The sequence below is a fragment of the Achroia grisella genome, unplaced genomic scaffold (assembly GCF_030625045.1).
Source record: "Achroia grisella isolate CSIRO2021 unplaced genomic scaffold, CSIRO_AGI_Agris_v1 utg511, whole genome shotgun sequence".
Taxonomy (NCBI): domain Eukaryota; kingdom Metazoa; phylum Arthropoda; class Insecta; order Lepidoptera; family Pyralidae; genus Achroia; species Achroia grisella.
In genome coordinates, this window is record NW_026712905.1 from 4,132,316 (window position 1) to 4,154,924 (window position 22,609).

Sequence of the window (22,609 nt, forward strand, 5' to 3'; positions counted from 1 at the left end):
GTAACCCAAATACTAGGATGGAAATAAAAAAACCGTAGTGGTTTTTTCCCGATAGAGATCGCCTGTTCGGCATTCGCATATCCAAGATTAATTTTCCCCACCTTATAAATAAAGTTCAAAATTCGAAGATGGTGATAGTGTGCTCATGCTTTGAAACAAAATTGTAAAACGGTGATAGTGTCCTCGTGACTTGGACTTAAAACGAAAATCTTTTATCAATACGAAAATATCAAGGATTTTCGTACAATTGGCATCCCTGTATGCGACGCTTCTATAAATACTGGTGTGAATACCAAAAATGTGTGATTACTGAGACGCTCGCCACCGAAAATGTGCGAAGTGCTATCTGGGTATCATATTATCTGTGAGTAGCGTTTTAATTTTGAATACTTTTTAATAATTTCATATTAAAATATATGTATTCTTAGAGTAAGTAGACTAACAAATGTTATTTTTTCGTCACATGTATCATAATTTGAAGAAAATTCATTTAAAATGTTTTAATATTATGTATAGCCATAGTAAATCTAATTATATAGTATGCAGTGACATACAATTTATATATTAAATAAATTATTATCGAATTCTACATATATTGAGACAAAGATTAACATCATGATTAAAAAAAGACAAAGATTACGTTTTAATGAATTTTTATTGATATTGTACACATTAAGTAAGCGGGATATTTATCATGATAATATTCTTTAAAAGCTCTACATATTTCCGCTTTCACAAACGTCCTGGTGACGGGTTGATTTTTTTTATTAATTTTAATAATATGTATGAATTTTTTGTTTCAATTATGAGAATAATAAATATACTTATAATATTTTTTTAATAAATTACGAAGCATAGTATTGTATGCAGGTAACGTATACAGAAAATACGCATGGTAGTTTACGAGCGGCCTTATTGAAATGCGGCCAGCGGTTCGAGCACGGTCGGTCACACCGCCCCGTTTATTTGCCTGGACATGTAATATGTACCCAGGGTACAAGGTTATATCTTATTTAATCGTTTACCATTCCCACAAGGAAATACCTTTTCGGATATATGAACTTTTACAAGTCATTGCAAACCGTTTTATGAAAAAAAATATCGACCCCGCATAAGTTTTAATCTGAATATATGTAGTGTAAAAAATAAATTTTATATATGACATAGAGTTGCTGTAAACATGTATTAATATTAAAGCTTCAATTTATAATTTGTACCAATATAAAAAAGACTTCGGGGTAGGTATATAGAATTACATAGGGTTTATTCGTTAACGCCGTATGTTAAATGATTCTTAAAATTATTGCAATTATAGAAACTTTTCAGCAAGTATAATCAGCAACATAAACTGTATTTAAAAAAAAAAATATTACCTACAATAATTGCAACCGTGCGAAACCGGTCGGGTCGCTAGTATTCAATATTTTTATAAGGAGTTTGTAATAGCATTAAATAATTTATAGTCGTATTGACTTATAGGCTTAGAGTTTATAATTTAATTAAAATAAAATTTGTGTAGTAAACAAAGTTATTACTTACATCTTTGAATGACATTGGACTATAATATTTTTAAAATGATATTTAACTGTGTTTCGTAAATTAAGGTTTAAAATTCAAAGATTATTAAATTATTTAGGATCATTAATTCATTTGAGAGTAATGTAAAACTTGAATTGAGAGGGATAAAGATGTCACAAAACATCACGGCGCAGACTCATCAAAAGAAACAGACCTATTTAAATTCTACGCTGCACTTTCATTCCGCGATAAATTGCTACTGAGATCAACGCGGAAAGGGCGTGGAAATTACTTATTAAACAAGCAGTGAATCCAGTCCTATGGGTGACCGAATTACAGCGTCGCAGTGCGGAATCCATTGTGTTTGACGGAACTGTTACGAAAGGTTTGCTTAACGCACGTTTTCTGGTTTTCCAAATTGTGTTTAAGACAACTTCAAAGTCATCTATAGTCCAATGATAAAACTCTTAGTGAAAATAAAAAAAACATGTTTGATGAGTCTAAAAATGCATTCAAAATATGTACGACTAAAATTCGCTTTTGTATAGTGTTTATTCATTAAAATATATAAATATTACTTATAAATTTAAAAAAGCAACATTGTTATAAATATTTTTATTTTATAAAAGTGAAGTTATAAAAGTTACGTTCTTACTTACTCGGAACTACTTCAGATGTTTTTATTTTAGTTTGTTTTTTTTTTAACAGTAATTTATTCCCTAGAGATCATAGACTAAATCACTGATAACTACGCATGATGATTTACATGTTACATTGTTAGCAATGGGGCCAATAGATATTATTACCATCAAGTCGCACCGCCGGTTAACTACAGGCTAAGGCCGGGATCGGTAAACTTAGTGCGTTGCTAAAAGAATATTCCTAAATAAAGTATACGTAATTATTATATTTTTGACAGTTAAGAAAACAATTTCCTTTTGCAAGCACGAGAATTTAAACTGGAGTTTCGCGTTTATATTTTCGTGTATATATTCGCGTAGCAACGTGTCTTACAAACATCAAAAATTATATAACATTATGTAAAACTTTTTCTTTTCATTGCTTATAAATAATCCATCATAATACTCAAAAGCAATATCGGATGGAGCTTAATGTAGGAGCGCAATGGTGAATCCACATGCATACAAATACTGAACATATTAAATGTTATCCTTTTTATAGAAGCACTTTCGGATTTATATGGGGCTGTTCTTAAAAAGGTTCCATTATATACTAGCCCTGTACTCAAAAATATATACTGTTCATATCATCTGTGTGCACATTATAAATGTATGTATATTAATTTAATTGTATTATAATATATAATTATTATTTTATTTTAAATCAGTTTCTATTAATATTTACAGTTCCCTCCGCTTACACTTTACAATTATTGGAATTAAACTTAACTGCCAAATCACTAATTTCACTGGCATATCTTATACTCCAAACGAAACACAACTTAGAAACCAAGCTACTTGGCGGCTGAAAAAGGTGAACTGAGGCATCAATGTAGGCAGATTTGTATAAAATCTACCTCTGGTAATAATTATTTAAGCGCTATTTTAAGCATTAACATTAATTTAAGCGCAAAAATGGCAACATTAAAGCAATATATTCACTATTCTGTATTTTCTGTGTATACTAGATACTAGATAACATATGCAACGCTTTTCTAAATCAGCATTAGTTCCTGGACCATTTTTCTATAACAGCACAAGTAATACCGATATTCTGCCAAGTTCCTTTGTAATACCACAGAGAAAAACATAATTTGTTTGTCTCTGTGGTACAGATAATATAATAATTAAAATGATAACCCAAAATGGTCGTTAACTTAAATTATGCTCTATATATAATTTTATTGCGTTGATTTCAATGATAAAAATGGTATAATACTTAAATATATTTATTTAAAGACCACACCAGGACACAGGTTATCTTTACAGGTCATTTATAAAAAAACAATGGTTGTTTCTGTGCGAAATATTACTATAACATTTGAGCGAGGTAAACTTTGTACGAACTAGTCTGAGAACATTGTACCCAATTACATAGTATGTAAATTTGTACGAAATCATCTGAGTAAGACCACTTCGTATAAAGTTACAGACTAAGTCACTATGTACTTATAATATATTCTACATTACGTCTAATTAGTTAATTGTTTTCGGATTACTCTAATGCTATTGGCCTCAGCTTGCCTTTACAGCTTCACAGGACGATAGGGGGCGAGTGCAGATGGCATTCCAAATCCGCGGAAGAACTTATGGAGCGGCTGAAGGCCAACTCCCGTACGACTTTAGTCTGAGGTCACCGCTAGGGTCCGAACCTCGGCTGAGGTCGGCGTAATTTCGATCCCCGTTTAAATTGGACGGGGAATCGATCGAAGGGGGGACGGGCGATCGATTCTAATTAGTACGGATTATCAGTATCGGATAAGCTGTGGCTTTTATATTTCTAATTTCTTTTGCTGTATTCTTGATCTTTGTATCTTTGATAGTATTGGAAAAAAATAATTTTTTATTTGTGTTCTAATCATTGGGATGTGACCATTAATTAATTAATTAATTGACGAAATTTAATAATATGCTTTTATACCAATAAAACATAATACAAATTAAATAAGTCTTTCTAAAATTTTTTGGTAGCTATTAATTTTGGGTGTCAGAATGATTTTTTATAGTTTTTTTTTAATGATATACATGTTATGCCACAATAGCCACATGGGTGAACCGGTGTAGCGAAGACCTAGAATGTCTGGACTTGGAAGAGGAGCAGCCTCTGGCGCAGCTCTGCTCAGTACAGGCTGATAAGATGACACTGTTCTTCACGGAGCTGTTGGACCACGACAGAGATGATGTCATCTGCGATGACGACTTTGACCAATTCTTCGAGGTACGAAGGTATTCCAATGATACTGACATCTATTGTGTATAATCTTTAGAATGTCGAACAACTTACTGCTAGTTTGGTGCCAAGTAGTAACAGTCGCTTGTATACATGAACAGCATCTCGTAAATCATGCTGACATGTAATGCACATAATGTTGCCATTCCAAGGAGTAAGATATCATGGTAATCTGTGATTTCACGGTTATCTCAATGAATTAATTCAGCTTATGAATGGAATAGGATTACTGACACTTTATTATTTCTTTGAACATAATCTTAAATGCACTACTTAAAAATAAAAATAGGACATGAACACCTTAATGTTAAGTGATTTGTTCAGACTACTGAATAGACTCTAATGAAGGACTTAGTAGAATATTTGGCCTTTTGTTTAGGATATTACATTCACATTATCTTATCCTTCCAACCCAAACACGACAAATAGCTACTTCAATACCTTATATTACAAATTTATTTACTAAATATTATATACAAGGTACAGCTTTATGGAATGTTTAATGAGCCTGACAATGGAGTCACTAATACTCTACATTACGTCTTTTTAACCTCAGCTAACCAGCTCCACCGTAATGAAAGAAAATAATTAAATTCATTTCACATCGTTACTCACAGAGGCTGGCACACTTCGCCGACTGGTCGACCAACTCATCCGAGTTTCATATACTACTAGAAGTGAAGCACGAATTCATAGAACATTTCATCAACCCGTTGCCTTCTAAGTAAGTCGATTAATCGCACAATAAGTTTACATGAATAGTGAATGAATCGAGATAATTAATAATCATTATTCATCAAGATTTAAGGTACATTTTCTGGAATTAAGAGATACAAAATAACGAGACTATTAGCAAGACCGTCCTTGTTAATGGCAAGGCTTGCATAAATGAATGTACATTTTCAAATAAAACTCTGTACAACTCCAAATACTGAAACATTCATCAATCAAGAACTTCGTATTTTGTAAGATAACAAAGGCTTTAAGTCATTGGGTGTCATCTGTTTAAATAAAGCTAAAAGATCAGAGACAAGAAACTGTGTATATAATGTGATTACAATATCTAATTATTTAATAAATAAAATTTAATCCCAAAATGATATTGATTACTAAGAAGAAAATATTTATTAACTATATAATGAAAGATTGTTTAAGTCTGTATTATTTATTAATGTAATTTACGTTTTATTGGTTTTATTATTTTACAATTTTTTCTTTACAATTGTTTGTAAACTGATATACCCTGTATAAGAGGGTAAATTCAATGATAAAATAGTGTATCCTTGTTGAAACCGTTTTCACACATTCTGACGTTAATCCTATCTATCCTGATACACATATCGTTACCTTCTATTTATTTTAGTATACACATTCATGAAGAGAACATTGCGTAAATATGTATACATGTATTCTGAAATCATGTATCCTTAGTTCCTTAATTTTTTATACCTCTAAAATGTACATTTTTTTTATTTCCTAAAACAATATTTTAGTTCTGAAAGTATTAAACACTATTTTGTTTAGACACTTATCTGAATATATTCTAAATAAATTAAATACCTACTGAATATTCTCAGATGGAGCGAACTTCCCTACTACAGACGGGTCTGTGGTCCTGAAGCAAGTGGGATCAATATCCCAGGACGAACCACCCTCGAAGGCTGGCTGGCGAGATGGGCACTGCACCTTAGCGAAATGAAGCGGTTTTCTGATCTACCCCTGTATTTGCAGTACTTGTGCAAGATACTGTTCCATGTCATCGATAGAGAAGGTAGGTACAATATTATCCAGGCTGCAGGAATATATTATAACACCCCTCTTACCAAATCTAATCTGCAACTCTCAGTAGGCAAGTTGTTATACCATTGGTGTATCATCTTGGAGATGATACACAGAATAAGACATAATTTTTTTGTTTGATATAGTTTGAAAAAAGGTTTTTTTATTGTGCTAGTCTAGGAAAGAAGCAGACAGTACATCTGATGGGAAAGTGTATCCGTCTGTTTATTACGTTCTACGAATAAACAGCTGAATGAATCTACACGAAATTAGACATGAAGACATAAATTAAATCACAAGATCGGACATGGAATATCTTTTATCTTAACGGCCTCGGTAGTCTAATCGTTTAACACACCTAACTTCCAATGATCGGGGTCATTCAAAATTTGTATTCATGTGCATGATTGTTTGCATATTATGTGGGTGTTTTCTCTATATATATTGTGTACATAATAACAAAAAACAATGTATCTTTGTATTTATATCAGTTGTCTAGTACCCATAACACAAGCTCTGCTTAGCTTGGGACTAGATGGCACTGAGTGAATTGTGTTGATAGATAATTATTATTTATCTCATAAAGCAGATGAGTCGCAAGTAGCCTTATCTTTAAAACAAATACTGAGAAATTCGGCTTATTCGATCGAATAAGATGGAAATCTAATTTCCACGCGGTCAATGATATTCATGAGAAAACAAGAGAGCTCTCGGAAAGTTGTGTGGTCGAGAACGCACGAGCGGCACTCGTCGAACCGCAACTGACTGATGGACGGGATCTGACGGGATTAATTTGACGCGAACAGGCCGGAGTGACGGCGGTCTGGAGTCGGGGCACGCCCGTGAATCACGCTAATTGTTACACCTGACTTATTTATGAACCTACTTGAACGTATGAACGTGAATATTAACACATAAAACACCAATGTGTTCCGAATTCTGACTTACTTAAACAGGAAAATATGATCAGTATTGAAAGTTCGAATTGTGACTGTCTCTCTGTGTTCAAATACTGACAAGCAATATAAATAAAAACTGACACTAGTAATAATTATTACCTAAATATCTGTTATCATAATTAATATTAATATGTGATACGAAAACTCTACCATTTTTCACACGCACATGATGGCTGTATGAATTTAAGACCTTTAATTCTATGATAATAGAAACTTAATAAAATTCTAATTTTAAATTAATTAAGGTAAAATTACGATCACTGATTATCACTAGTAAAAATGAAATGTATAAAATGTATTGGGTCGAATATTTGATAAATAGCAACTTGCTGTATATGTAGGTATATACCTATATTTAAATATGTACGGTCTATTAAATTATGTTTTTGGTAACTTTCCAATAGCTTCCTTGGCAGTTGGTGGAATATTCCACGCCAAATTCTTTGTTACTCTTGTAGGCTCCATTTTGTTAAATCCGAAATATACATATGACATTATCATTAGCGTATTCTCCTTAACTTTAATGACTCTTTAAAGTGCCTTGTCCCAAACTAAATATAGCTTGTGCTATGGAAACTAAACAACTGATAGAAATACTATGTATTTTTTATAAATTCATACATACTTATGAATAATAAAGTTTGTACCGAGCGAAACCAGAACGCGCGATAATCTAATGAAAAATGATGTGCTAAACCCCTAGAACACTAGAGCACTAAGGCCATCAAATAATATAAATCAGGTTTGCCTGGCATACATCCAATATTATTTTCAAAAATCTCCAAATGAAAAATACTATTGTGATAATTCTAAAATATTAGAAGGAATATAACTTGATAAACTTTTTTTTTTTGTAAATAAGGGAACAACTTCTGAGTTCAAACCAATCTGCATGAATTAATAGATCTCGTTATAAAAACATCACATATGGAATAATTATAACTCATAAGTTCGTTCGTTCGCCCGGATGCTTATTCATTATTTATATATATATAACATAATACAGTATACCCGTATCTCTCTGAAATATGTACCTAAAACTGAGATTGAATTTCTCATATGGGTGCAGTGGTTTTGGAATTTACTTTCTTCTTAGTCCGCTCTCTCTCTCACACATTCTCTTTCTCTGTTTATAATATAGTACATATAGATATCCTTTATAGCTCGTTTTTATTGTTACAGCCACCGGCGAGATAACGAAGCAAGCCCTCGCTGCATTCTACCGTTCAGTAATCGGTCTCAGCGGAAACAGAGTCGAGGAAATTATCGACACGGCTTACAATAGGATGACAAGCGTAAGTACACTATTACTTTCACTGTTAGATTCAAACTCCAGAATTGTAAGATTTTTAAGTGTCTTTAGGCAAAATACATTTATTTATATTACCAAATAGTGATGCCATAATTTTGTGGACTTCATTTTATTTATATATATTTCAGGCTACTAATGTCCTATATTATAAATATCTAAGTAGATTAAGTAGAATGTATATATACATTCTACTTAATCGGATTACGTGGAATCGAATTACAACCATTATCATACCATCACGACTGTTTTCCCAGATAAGGTAGAATAGAATAGAATAGAATAGAATAGAATATATCTTTATTGCTAACTGTGTGGGTACATTTTTTTGTGGGTGGTATAACAATATATATAGTTATGTATCAACAGTTTCATATCGGGTATGCAACAATTTACAACATATTTGATTTTAGATTATAGTATAAATTACATTAATTAATTATGTCATGGTATTATTATAAGTATATTGTCAAGGATGTCTATGAACTATATATTATTACATGTTTTCAAATTTCGTTATAGTACTAAAATATTCATTTATGTCATAAAATACATTGTCAAGCAGCCAAGCCCTTAGTCGAGCCTTAAACATTCGTCCACTTAGACATTTTATGTCCAACGGAAGATGATTATATACTTTAACACCCATTACCATTGCACTTTTTCGATAAATATAATTATAAATTACCGGTAAAAATAAGTCATGTTTATGTTTCTGACGCAAGTTATTTCGCATATCCGATTTACTGGTGAAATATGTCATATTATTTTTAACAAATACACACAGTTCCATAATATAAATATTAGTTAGAGTGAGATATTTTCCAGTTTTAAATATGTGTCTTAGAGTTTCATCTGAATACATATTATAGATAACTCTTAAACATTTCTTTTGAAGCAGAAAGGTCGATGTAACATTCACAGAGTTTCCCCAGTATATAATTCCATACATTAGTAAAGGATACACACTACCAAAATAAGCAGTCCGAGCAACATCTGATGATGAGTTTTCCACTAATATAGAAAGAGCATAACACTGACTTGAAATCTTTTTATTAAGTTTGTTAATATGTGATTTCCAATTTAGATGACAATCTATGGTAACACCAAGAAAATTATTTTCATTTACTTCTTCGATTTTTGTGTCACAGTCTTTAATATTTAATTTGAAGGAATAATTTTTATAATTACGAAACTGTATAAATTTTGTTTTGTTGAGATTAACTTTAAGATTAATTGTTCTGAGCCAATCAACAACTCTTCTTAGTGTTTCATTTATTTTATTTTCAAATGATATTCTATTTTCACTATTGTCACTAATAAAAATTGTTGCATCATCTGCAAACATGACACAAAGATTATTCGTTATTTTCGGTAGATCATTTATGCTAACTAAAAATAGTAAAGGGCCCAGCACGCTTCCTTGTGGGACACCAATAACAGTTTTTACATAAGTGGAATGTATCTCTTCCATAGTGTTATTATTAGTATTTAACTTGTTAATAACAGTGAATTGTTGTCTATTATCTAAATAACTAGTAATTAATTTTAATGCTATGCCACGTACACCCACATTTTCCAATTGTTTCAAAATTATGTCATGATTTATACAATCGAATGCTTTCGACATATCTAGAAATAAACCAACGCAGGAAGTTTTTGCATTTACGGCATCCCATACATCTTTTAGAATCCTGAATATTGCCAAATTTGTTGATTTTTTCTTTTGAAATCCAAATTGATTATTTATTTTATTGGCTTCGAAGAAATTAATAAGTCTTAAGTGAATTACCTTTTCAAATATTTTAGAAAATGATGGTAGCAAAGCTATTGGTCTGTAATCATTAACATTTGATCGTTTGCCCCCTTTGAATAATGGTTTTATTTTAGCTAATTTTAATTTTTCAGGATATATACCAGTTACAAGCATTAAATTTAAGATATAGATAAGAGGTTCAATTATATAATTTAAAGAAATTTTAATAATTTGAATTGATATGCCATCATAACCAAAAGATTTTTTATTTTTGAAGCTTCTTGTGATTTTAATTAATTCGCTACTGTCAACCGGTTTAAAAAATATGCTATTACAATTTTTATTAAAGGTTACTTTACTCAGATTATTATGAGAAGCTTGTAAGTTATTATTAAGAAAATGGTTATTAAAAGTTTCAGCTATAGTGAAAGCATCTTCTATAAGAACGTTATCTTTAAATATGTTATTTACTGTATTTTTTATATTGTTTATAGGAGTGGTTTGGTTTTTGATGAAATTCCAAGTAGTTTTGCTTTTGTTTGTGCTTTTATTAATAAAGTTTATATTATTATTTCTCTTAGCTACCCGAATTACGGATTTTAAAATTTTTGAATATTTTTTGTAATATGGAATAATACTAGTCGATTTTCTCTTCAGTATGTTATTGTATATTATTCTTTTATGCTTACTGGAACAACGAATGCCTCTTGTTTGCCAGTTTGACTTTCTTTGATATGAGATTTTGACTTTTTCCACAGGTATGCATAGATCATATAACATTTTATACAAATCAATGAAACAATTATAAGCTGTATTGGGATCACTATGTACGTAGATTTCTGAAAAATTTAATTGAGACAAATAGTGTAAAAATATAGGTATGTTCTCATCAATTTTCCTTCGAAATATATACCAGTATTTCAAATTAAACTCCGGACCACATGGCACTTCAATTATTTGGGCTGAGTGATCTGAAAGGCCGAGATGTTCGACTCTAACCTTGAATATTTTTAAATTTGTTAGAATATTATCTATGCATGTTTGGGTGTTCAGAGTAATTCTCGTCGGTTCATATATTGTATGTTTTATATTATATTTTAATAATGTATTTAAAATAGGTAGTGATAGGTATTGTCAGCTATCGAATAGAACACCTGATGACCACATGTTGCTGGGTATATTATAATCCCGATCTACCATTTTACAGGAGACAAGCCTACCGCGGACTCTCATTGTCAGATAACTTTGTTTTTTTTTGTCCTTGTTTTCGTTACTGTAAAGTAAGTTATAAAATTAACAATCAAATTGTTTTGTGTCGGAATAGTGTTTTAAGTAGAACTCGGAAACCAGGAACCTAGTTGGCCTATGATCAACTAGTAAACAACTAAGTAACGGTACTCTCTACAGTATATAATACTACAATATATAAAAATAGAGTTTGGCAAGTTATTGACGAATTATTTTCTTTTACAGAACGGTTATCTTATCCTCGACTACGGAACTTTCGTCCACTGCTTCACTAACTGGTTGATGGGAAAAAATCCTAATGGTCCTGGTCAGTGGGTGCTCGTTCCTCCGAAGGACTCACTACCACAGCCTCCATTTCCAGTAGATTACAGCGCCCTTAATACAGAACCAGCGAAATTAGAACCCTATGCACCAGACAAGAAGACTAACAGACATTCTGTAATAGTGTGAAGAAAAGTATAATCAGCCCTCGGGAATAGGGATGATCCATATTAGAAAAACATGGATCTATAAATATCGATATATGATAAATATCAAATTAGAAATATCGATGTCAGTAAACATCAATATTTCCCTTTGAGTTATCATTTTATTTTCTAATTATTGGTCTTGGTATTTATACCAAAAGTGTTTTTTTAGACACGTCCAATTTCTAGGTTCTAATCTTTTTGTTGATGTTAGTGATGTTTTAACATTGATAAATATCGGACATGTATAGGTACTCGGGTATGCGTTAGCTTGTAACACAAAAAGAAAATGCGGTTCTGCACAAGAGTCAATATACTGCTAATTTTAGAGTAAGAGTTACCTATCCCAATATAAATAGATACTATTCTTATATCTATTAAGGACGGTTTAGTGATTACAATAATGTTATTTCTAATTATTTCTTTAAGTCGTTATTTATTTGTATTAACTTGAAAAACGTATGTAGGTACCTACTTGTGAGTCGATTGCGCTTATTTTTGAATGAAACGCTTTACAACTTGTACTTATCGTGCAATTCGACCAAATCTTATCTCTATATAAGTCGTTGTATATAGTAGAAGTAATTATGCACAACACGGTAAGCAAGAACTGCCTTAATTAAGCGTATTCACATTTCACAACATAGCCTTATTTTGTACCTTAAATTTAAAAATAAAGTAATGTGCGTAGATTAAAATAAATTCACTGAATCTATTTCAATTGTATTCTTTGAGCACTTCTACATTTACCTTTACCCACTTCTACATTTGTACATGCGGACTACTAAATCACTTTTATATGTTTGTTCAAAAATACGCCTACATTGTGGTACTGTAATTTTGCAATTTTATGTGCAAAAGCAAAACATCTGAACTTCAAAGCATCAATCAGCATATTCAAATTGTAATAACGACTGTAGTATGAAATTCGTGGTTATATACATACATACATCATTTTTCCGCGCTAAACTGTTACCTCAATTTTTCGATAAACTTGGAATTGCAAATAAACTGTCGCCCCAATTCATAGAACGTTAACTAATTTTCATGAAGTCAGTTTGTTATGACAAACTGCTATTTATGTATGTACCTACTATGGTAGGTACATACATAAATAGCACTCATGCGTTGACATTACGGAGGACTATGGTGTCATGATTCCATATCCTGTAGTATCACTGCCACAACTCACAGAAATTACAGAATTATTCTGTTAATGAGGCGGCATAAACCCAATTATAGTTAATAATTAATATTTTAACAAAATTTAAGTTTGGAATTGTTTATCCTACTATTGTTTACTCTTCTATGCATTGTATTATATTATCTATGTTATTTAAATGTGTGTTAAAATTAAATAAATAAATGATTAAGGATGTCGCTTATTCATTAATTTATTTCGTTTTATTAGGCACTTTGGTTGTGGAATTAAAAATATAATATATAAAAGCAACAAGAAGAGCAATTTTAAATGTGATGGACTTTAAAATTGCTGTTCTTGTTGCTAAGTACATATCTAACAGACAGCTAAGTATCTAAACTAACCCACATACCTATGTCTTAAATGCGACTATGATGAAATTAAAAATAAACTATTGCTGTAGGTATATGGAAGAGTATATTAAGGTTTCTTAAGGGTCGGCAACGCGCACGTGTCACCCCTGGTGTTTCAGGCGTCCATTTACCATCAGATGGGCCGTATGCTTGTTTGCCACCATAGTAGTATAAAAAAAAAGAAAAAATATATGTATATACACTGAATATCTCCATCAAATGTTACCGTTTGAAATTCTAATAGAACCTACATCATACAAGATGGAACTTGTTGATAGAAGCTTCCCGTTAACTTAATGAGCCATTCATTAATATTCCCGTTTATTTACAAAATGTCAAAAAGCAACGGGCAACTCATGAACAGAGAGGTCTTTTTAAAATCCTATGATTGATGGCGGGTTATAAAGACGTCATCGTGGAATCCGCGTGATTCGTGGTTGCCGATCGAGAATATTTATCATCAATCATCGGCATCCGACTGACAAATAATGTTCTACTGCTTTTTAACATATACATTTATTTAATAATTTAGACTGAATCATTCAATTTTTATATATGTATCTGGAATGACAATGACACCGTTAATAAGAAGCAATTATCATGTGACACCCAAGTTACCCTCTTGCGACGCCATTTTTTTTAATGGATGATTATGCCTGCCTAATGCCTGCGGTAAATGTATACTCTGGCAGGTCAGTTGTGCTAACTGACATGCGAGCGTGCAAGGTTAGCGCATGCAAGTGCACTATCGTGGCTAATTTCCCAGAATTTCATTATGATGGTTTCCAGGGAGTACCGCATGGCAGTCAATCAGACTTGGTAGATTGTTAATAATGGGTACATGCTTAGTAATTAGTTCACATTACTAACAATCCGTGTCAGGTGTTAGGTTGAGTTAATTATATCTAAATATATCATTTATGTCCCGATATTACGTCCACAATATTAGACATTAATGACATCATTAAAGGAGAAACAATGTTTTCCTCCGGAATACGCCGTGATGAATAACCCTTAATACTTATTTATTGATGTTTTCAGAGTACACGACCTTTTTCCCAGATCATGATCGCGCCATTTATTCTGTAGGCTACAACGATAGACGATCGCTTGTATTTTTATTGTATTTTATTTTTGTTTAGAAAAAATATATATTATTATCGATTTAGTAGAATCGTTTAAATCGATTAACGCAGGCTGTGTATCTATTGTTAATATTATAAATGCGACATTGTGTCTGTCCATCTGTTTATTTCTTACTTTTTCACAACTAAATAGCTCAAAGGATTAATTACGCGTAAATGCGCTAGTCTAGCTGTCTGACTATTTGTTTTGTCACAAATGAAAAACGTCAAGTTTGTATAGATAAGACCCTTACTTTTGTAGTTGTCTATATAGTTATAAAAACTATTTTACATTAGTAAAACTTTATTATGTGTATAAAACTGTACGTAGACATTCTGAACATTACATGGGAGACGCCATACACGGTGACGTTAGTTGTTCAGGCACATTTCCATACTAATAATATATTAAGATAGGCTCAAGTCCTAAGATAAGAAGAGCTCGTGTTATGGGTACTAGACAACTGATACAAATACATACATTTGTGTGTAAATACATAGAAAACACCATGACCTACACAAACAATCATATTCATAAATACAAATGTATTAACACTGCAAGAAATCGAATCCGCGACTATAGAACATAAGACGGTGTGCTAAATAAACCGTTAGACCACTAAGGCAGTCAATATATTAAATATATTTCAAATATGTTTGACATATTATATACATATAGTATAGTAGTATTGTAAGACTGGCACTAAAAATGTCCCAGTTGAGTTTCGTTTTTCCTATTTATTTCACTTCTTAACTGAGGTGATTAGGCGAATTGGACGTTAGTAAAAATGAATACTGTTGCTCGGAAAATACTATCTATTTATTAGTTTTTTAATTAATCTAACAATATTTTCATCACTAACATAAACGTGTTCACTATCACCTGTACCCATACTTAAGTTATTTTCAACTTTATTAAGATACCTTATTTTTTTACAGGAACTGTGTATTATTTTGCATCCCAAATTAATAAACATGATTGCATTATCATTATTGATTCCAGCTCCCGGCATAACTTCAATTTGTTCACCATATAGTTCTACAAGTGATTCAATCAATTTTACTGCATCTTTTTCATCAGCAGATTGTTTTTGTCCACTTGTTAACACTCTGTTAAAACCTAGCTTAATAATAGTGTTGATAGAGTTTAAATAATCTTGGCACACGTCGATGGCTCTATGAAATGTAACAGGAGTGGGGATAACCAAGTTCAACATTTTAAAACAATTCTCTTCGTCTATTTGTTGGGTGTTGGTTAAAGCACCGAACACAAATCTGTCAACACCAATTCCTTTGAAAACTTCTATGTCTTCCAGCATGGTGTCCATTTCAATATCAGTGTAACAGAAATCGGATCCAATACGGCATCTGATCATAACGTTCACTTTTGGTTTCTGGAAGTTAAATAAACTGTATTAAGTTATGAAATTACTTAAAATCAGTACAAACAATTATGTATTGTTTATTCTATTGACATATAGGTATTTATCTTTTTTTTATACCTATGATATTTTTGGACTTGCAAGAACAACTAAAAGCATATCCCTATGCCATTGTGCCCTAAAACTACGTTGTTTGTTGCTTGCTTGCTGTAAGCGTATTTTGCTTCCTAAACTTTTCCAAAAATGTTTTGTTTATATGGTGTAGATTAGGCAAAGAGAATAAGTGGCATAATATATTAGTCCTCTGAAATGGATCCCATACGTGATATCGCGGGAGTCATATAATTAAAAATAGCGTCCATTAGATAGTCATATAACTGTTTATTATAAGAGATTATTAAGTAAGATTAGTAAGTATTGTGATGTTGCAATGTGATGATTCTGGTGTAATACCATCTGGCCCTTTAAGTTACCAATCGATTCACTGTTTCCTCTCAAATCAATCCCCTGTGCCATTACAACGGAAATCAAGATTAGCATGACCTGAACCGAGGTAGAAGTACCTAGATGTGTCTTTAGACTAAATAATACCACAGATAATATAATATTACATACAGATACCCCATCCCATACAAGAAAATGGTTCCTTCCTAACTCGGGCTATTCTTGTGTCTATATCTGAAGCAGTTCGGATTACTAGTGGTGATTAGTAATAAAGCATGAAAATAGATGGCAGAGAAATTCGGTCTACATGACATCTGTTTTGCAAAGATACGTAAATAATAGATATATAACTGTATCGAACTCCTGATTGGGTACAATCGAAAATTCAATGTAGGTATAATATTGTTCGCTGACAGTCTACAGACACGGCTAATGTACCTATGTATCTATGTACTATGTTACAGTTACTTTTTTACATTAGGCATGTGTGGCTTTTTTTCTCCCGACGAAGATATGTCGTAACGCGTCTGCACTAAAATGCTATCGGTTAAGGAGCAATATTTTAACAAGTAGGTGTTTTTTTATTTAAATTGTTATGTGATAGTGATAGATTTTAGCTATAATCAATTGATGTGCATATGGGTACCTCATATAATTTTCAGTGTATAATTATGTCTCAATATATAATTAATTATGGTAAACTGGCAATTTGTAAAACTGAAAATAATATCTGCAAACCATCAATCTGTTATATGTATAGGTTCTTTCAGGGATACTACATCGGTGCTAATGACATGTAGGTACTTATTTTGAGTTATACCTAGAACCTTCGATATCTACAAACTACGCCTTTACTGCTAGTTTTTTTGTATTTATGTAGTTGCTATTCATAAAATTAATATATATTTGGACATAACATCTATGTTCTCCGGAATGATAACACGGGCACGACATGATGACGTAATGCTGTTTAATAATATATGTGTATGTATGTACGTCGGATAGCGTCGTGGTTGGATGGATCGTCAGCTTATTTACCATTTCAGTTAATAATAGTAGGTAGTAAGTAACTTTTGACAATATGGATGAAGGTAGAAGGTAACGGTGATGATGATGAGATCAATAATGACTGTTTTGACGATGGATATTTTGACCACCATAAAATTCATCATGTATTCTCAACATTATCATCATTTTCATCATGATGATTGAGATCAAATTAATTAATTGATTAAAAAAGTAGATATTAGGTAAAGTCCTTATATGACTTAAATACAAGGTTCTGGGATGCTGTGATATACTAGTCTCTAGATTTAGTTTCTTATTAGTATTCCACGACCAGTCTATAGACAGAGAAATATAGATTTACACAAAGTTTTTTGATGTAAATGGGAATTATTATACACATTGCATTAAAAAATATATATGATTACCATCTAATACAAAATCATTATGTAGTAAATAATTCCTGACATTTTAAATCGAATGAGGTGAACCTAACATTGCATGAACACAACACTTGAAGATCATAAAATTTTTATTTCAGGTAACAAAACACTTTTAAATAATTTATTAATCACAGAATAAACAAATGTTGTTAATAATTTACAATAATATTTCTTTCACTGCTTGTCTGTTATACCACTAAAACTTCAAACACTTCTGTTATTTTTATATTATATTCCAATCATTTCATAATTAATTCCTGGTACACAAAATATTCCTGGATTTGTTGATGAAGCAATATAATAATAATCATGTGTTTAAATCATAAACTTATTTGCAGTCGGTTACACATAATATAATTACTTGGAATTTCTTCTCATCACTAGTGCATTGCTTTCTTACTTATTTAATTATATCATTAATTGCATTGTGATTAATAATTTACAGATTTTTCTTCTGCTTTTTTCTCTTATTTTTACTTGCATTATTATTTTATACAGTAAAATGTTCATATGTATATACATATATATTTCTTATTCTTTTGAACTCCTGTTCTTCACAGTAAAAATGTTATTTATCTTCATCTGAATGACTAGGAGATTTAGAATATCATCTCTTATTTGTTTAAACTTTGTTCAGTATTAAGTTGTTGATGTCAGGAAAATCTGAAAACAATATCATCATGAAAATGTACATAGGTAATGTTACATTTTCATTTATGAATGAATTTACATGAAAGTAACTAAACTGTAACCTTATTAGCACAATAAACATATTATTCATACATCATATTCATTCAGTTCTAATAAAATATAAAAATAATACTACTGTTTAGTACTTTATTTTGATTAATAATTTTCAGTATTTTCTCAATCAATCAAAAATTATAAAATCAGTGTTAGTTTTTTGAAGTTACATTCATAACAATAATAAAAACATAATAATACCACATTAAAGCGGTCACCAAGTACATATGTTTATTATATTTTAATATGAAAGATACACACGCTACATATGCAAGTTTTGAACAACTTATAGTTATACCTGGTATAAGATAATCCTCAAAGACACAATAGTTTACTAAATATTTGTAGTAGTCCTTAGACACATTTAAATTATTGAGTTTGACAAAAAAATAAGAAGTTCAATGAACTCTGAACAGGAACAATTCAAAAGTTGAATTGTTCAGTACCTACTTAACTTAAATGATGAAAAAAGAGAAAAAATCCAATGCTAGTGAAAATATGTTTTAAGCATTTGACTTAAAGTCGTTTATCCTATTCTTTTATTCCTATATTTTATATTTTTAACCTTTCATTTATGTTGCCAGTACTTGTTGTCATTTCGATATAATAAAAAAATGTGGACCAACCTACGATTTTAAATCGATATTTTTATTTGTGATGAAATCTAATAATATAAATTATGAATAACCTACCCTCGAATGGAGATATTAAAAAACTAATTATCATGAATAGTAGGTATTAGGATAAGTAATATATCATAGTATTATGAATGATTATCGTTTCAAAACCTTGTACAATTTAGTAAGGTTGAAAATATCCTTCTACAAAAGCAAAATTCGAGTATTTGTAAAGTTTCTTATGAGTATTTGTAAAAATTCGAGGATCCTCATATTTAGCTATCAATGTCAGTAATTTAGATACCATATAACACTTGTTTATTGAGGTTTCATAAAGGTATAGCTGACCTTATATACTCTATACCACATTCAATTCTCATTCATTAAATTACAATAAGTAGGTATTTATTTTTTTAATAGAAAAATAATGTCTCTCTAATTACCAGGGTGACCGCGTGGAGGTTGATATAATAGAGTACACTTGTATCAGATCAATCTAATTAATATTTCCCTCTTCAAGTTTTGAAGTTATGAGCGAACAGATAAATGTATAGTACTTGCATACCTGTCAAAATCTCTCTATTTTGCCGTCGTCGAGTAAAAATTACGCATTGCAATTCGTTCCAAATAAGAGTATAATACAAAATGATGAAATTTTACTGTTTGCAAAGACTAATTAAAAGCACCATCGAATAATGCGTTGTAATATCCTGTTATCGATTATTCGAAAAAATCGGTAATCTATGCATTTATTTTTGATATGGCAACACTTTCTAAATAAGTATTACTGGCATAATATGGTTTTCTTGTTTAGCTGTTTTATATTTACTTAAACTTTTTTTATGTTTAATTTATCATAATAATATAGTAAGTACTTATTATTTGAAAATATAAAATAAACATTTAAAATACGGTGATACAAATGAAAACAGCGCCATCAAGTCTTTTGGAAACAATAAGCCCCAATTAGCAATGATTAAATTGTAAACAAATACAGGGCAACAACAAAATGAGTAAATATATGAAAATTACTTTTTAAAACGCATTATTTCATTTTAACATCTATATATGACTTTTTAAAAATAGATTAAACCTTTTTAAAAACATAGTTTTGGGTTTTAAACGATTACAAAACAATGTTGAATTCCATTCGATACCAATGACGCCATCTAAATCCGTTTTTCGAACTAAAAATGGCTACTATGCCATTGTTCCCCACTGATAATACTGACATATCTGTCAGTTGGTAACTGGTCTTCAGGCGCTCTATAAGTCCTTTCGAAGGTTTCGGATTTCGACCTTCTGCTCTTGCTCTTATTTTACAAGTAGGTGAAGCTGTAAATAGCAGTTGCAGCCAACAGTATTTGAATAAGTGAAGAAAAACCATCAACACTACATCAACATTAGCTGAGAGAGAATGCCATACAGCATTAAGCTCGTCTTTTGTACTCTATAAAATATAAACAAATAAATAACACCAAAAAGTAGATTATAAGTAGACAGAGCTTACCTGGAGCAAACCTAAACAACTACAACATTCCGAACAGGTCTTGTAAATCGGCCTTTTTAAAGAGATATTGTTTATCTGTAACATCATTTTACATTGAGAAATTAATGTTAAGTAGATATAAAAGTGTCATTTGAAATACGAAAATTTCTAAATTGGTTGGGACCAAATACAACTAATTACAGGATACGAGAAGTTGTATGCACGCCTCAATCCTCCAAAAAATCCTCCCCTGCTCGACAAGAACTCACCCCCTTCGGACACATTTCTGCAATATTCATATTAACATACAATTTGGTCAATTAATATTGCTGTGTTAATTATTGTGCTATTTTCAAATACACATACATATTTCACAACGTCTTAGTGATCCGGGGCAGCCGAAAAATAAAGCATGAGGGATACCCCCCGAGGGATAAGGACGTGAATGACGTTTCTTATTTAATTTGGATGGGAAATATAGGTGAGTTACCAGCCTTTTAAGCAAGAATAAAGTTTCTCTCTTTTCTTGAAATTTAATATCATCAGGGCGAAAATAACTACCATTGCAAGACGGTAATTCTACAATGTCGGTATTGATATATTATTTGAGATAAGGTGACAAAAATACAATTAAAAGATGTTCATTTTATCAAACATGATTTTCATTAAATAAAACATAGAAAAAAAGTACACAAACCAAACATTTTATTTTCCTTACAAGTCCTGCAGATGGCGTAAGTCCCCCTTCATTTAGTGAACTACAAACTTCCAACTCGTCGGCGCCACCATGAATAGCATTTATTGCTGACTCCAGACTATCTACACACACTTCTAACATCCTACATGAAAAAAAGTAAAGTTAAACTAACTTCTAACTCTTCTAAGAAGTTAAATGTTGCAGTATCTATATTTTAGTATATATAATTGAATACCTGTCGTACTGACGGTAACCAGACCAACAAAAACGAAGTAAACACTTTGCGTTCAAGTTATACAAGCATTATACCTATGGATGTTTGTTACTCTTTCACGCAAAAACTACTGAACGGATTTTAAAGAAACTTTACAGTAATATAGCTTATGCATCAGAATAAGACATAGGTTATATGTTCTATTGAAATTTAACGCATTTGAACCCGCGGGTACAGCTAGTTTTCTACATATACAAATCTATCTGACATTATTTATCAGTACCTAAGTTTAACGTTGGCTCTGTATATCATACAAAATACTGTAATATTTTGTGTCGATATACAGAGCAATAAAAATTCAAGAGATAACGCTATCTACATTTTCAATGGATGATAATGAAATAGTCAACCTGTAATGCATGGGGACGCAAGATACATAAAGGGATTCCTTATGCACAAAAAACAAATTGTATGATACAACTATAAAGTAAATTAATTTCGAACACAATTGATGTTTTTAAATAAATTTAATACAAAACTACACACTGACTGGACAAATGGTACATGCTGGCAGCAGTAAAAGAGGATGATACTTATGCAATGCGATTACACGTCAAAAAAAAAACAAAACTTCCTAACTCAACATTCATAGAATAGCTACCCTAAAAGTAGGCAGTGTTGCATTTTATATTCTTTAGTTGGTCTACAATTTACAATTATATGTACTACAAGTTCTAGACATGCAAATGTAAAATATTTTCTTTATAATTCAATAATTATTACCTATTTATTACCATGTACCTTTATCACTCGGAATGAACACCGACAACAACTAAGTAAATTACTGATCGACTGACTGACAAAGGCACTAGGCAAATAATCACTAGGCTTATTTTTATTTACATTATAGAATGTTATAGCTAGGCACCACTTGATTGACTACACCACAA

General features: G+C 31.2%; 2 protein-coding genes across 6 annotated transcripts in view; one reads left to right on the forward strand and one right to left on the reverse strand.

The window, feature by feature from the left end:
- LOC131846492 (uncharacterized) overlaps positions 1-12,629 on the forward strand; it is a 70,355-nt gene extending 57,726 nt beyond the window's left edge. Inside the window, exons 4-8 of the mRNA XM_059195810.1 lie at positions 4,241-4,416; positions 5,046-5,152; positions 6,006-6,199; positions 8,349-8,461; positions 11,705-12,629. Of these exons, the coding sequence (XP_059051793.1) occupies positions 4,241-4,416; positions 5,046-5,152; positions 6,006-6,199; positions 8,349-8,461; positions 11,705-11,929 (815 nt within the window). The 3' untranslated portion in view covers positions 11,930-12,629. The remainder of the gene's footprint in view (positions 1-4,240; positions 4,417-5,045; positions 5,153-6,005; positions 6,200-8,348; positions 8,462-11,704) is intronic.
- Positions 12,630-14,967: 2,338 nt separating this feature from the next.
- On the reverse strand, positions 14,968-22,591 carry LOC131846452 (copper homeostasis protein cutC homolog). Of its 5 annotated transcripts, none has more exons than XM_059195763.1 (4): positions 22,443-22,590; positions 21,467-21,587; positions 20,770-20,844; positions 14,969-16,018 (listed from the first exon to the last, which is right to left on the reverse strand). In XM_059195763.1, the coding sequence occupies exons 1-4, from the start codon at positions 22,454-22,456 to the stop codon at positions 15,437-15,439; spliced, it is 792 nt and encodes a 263-aa protein (XP_059051746.1). In that variant the 5' UTR covers positions 22,457-22,590; the 3' UTR covers positions 14,969-15,436. The 5 variants fall into 5 exon arrangements, with proteins under 5 accessions (XP_059051747.1, XP_059051746.1, XP_059051744.1 ...); XM_059195761.1 differs by lacking the exon at positions 22,443-22,590 and adding an exon at positions 22,070-22,436 and having other exon boundaries at positions 14,971-16,018; positions 21,446-21,587; XM_059195762.1 differs by having other exon boundaries at positions 14,972-16,018; positions 21,446-21,587; positions 22,461-22,584.
- Positions 22,592-22,609: the final 18 nt, after the last annotated feature.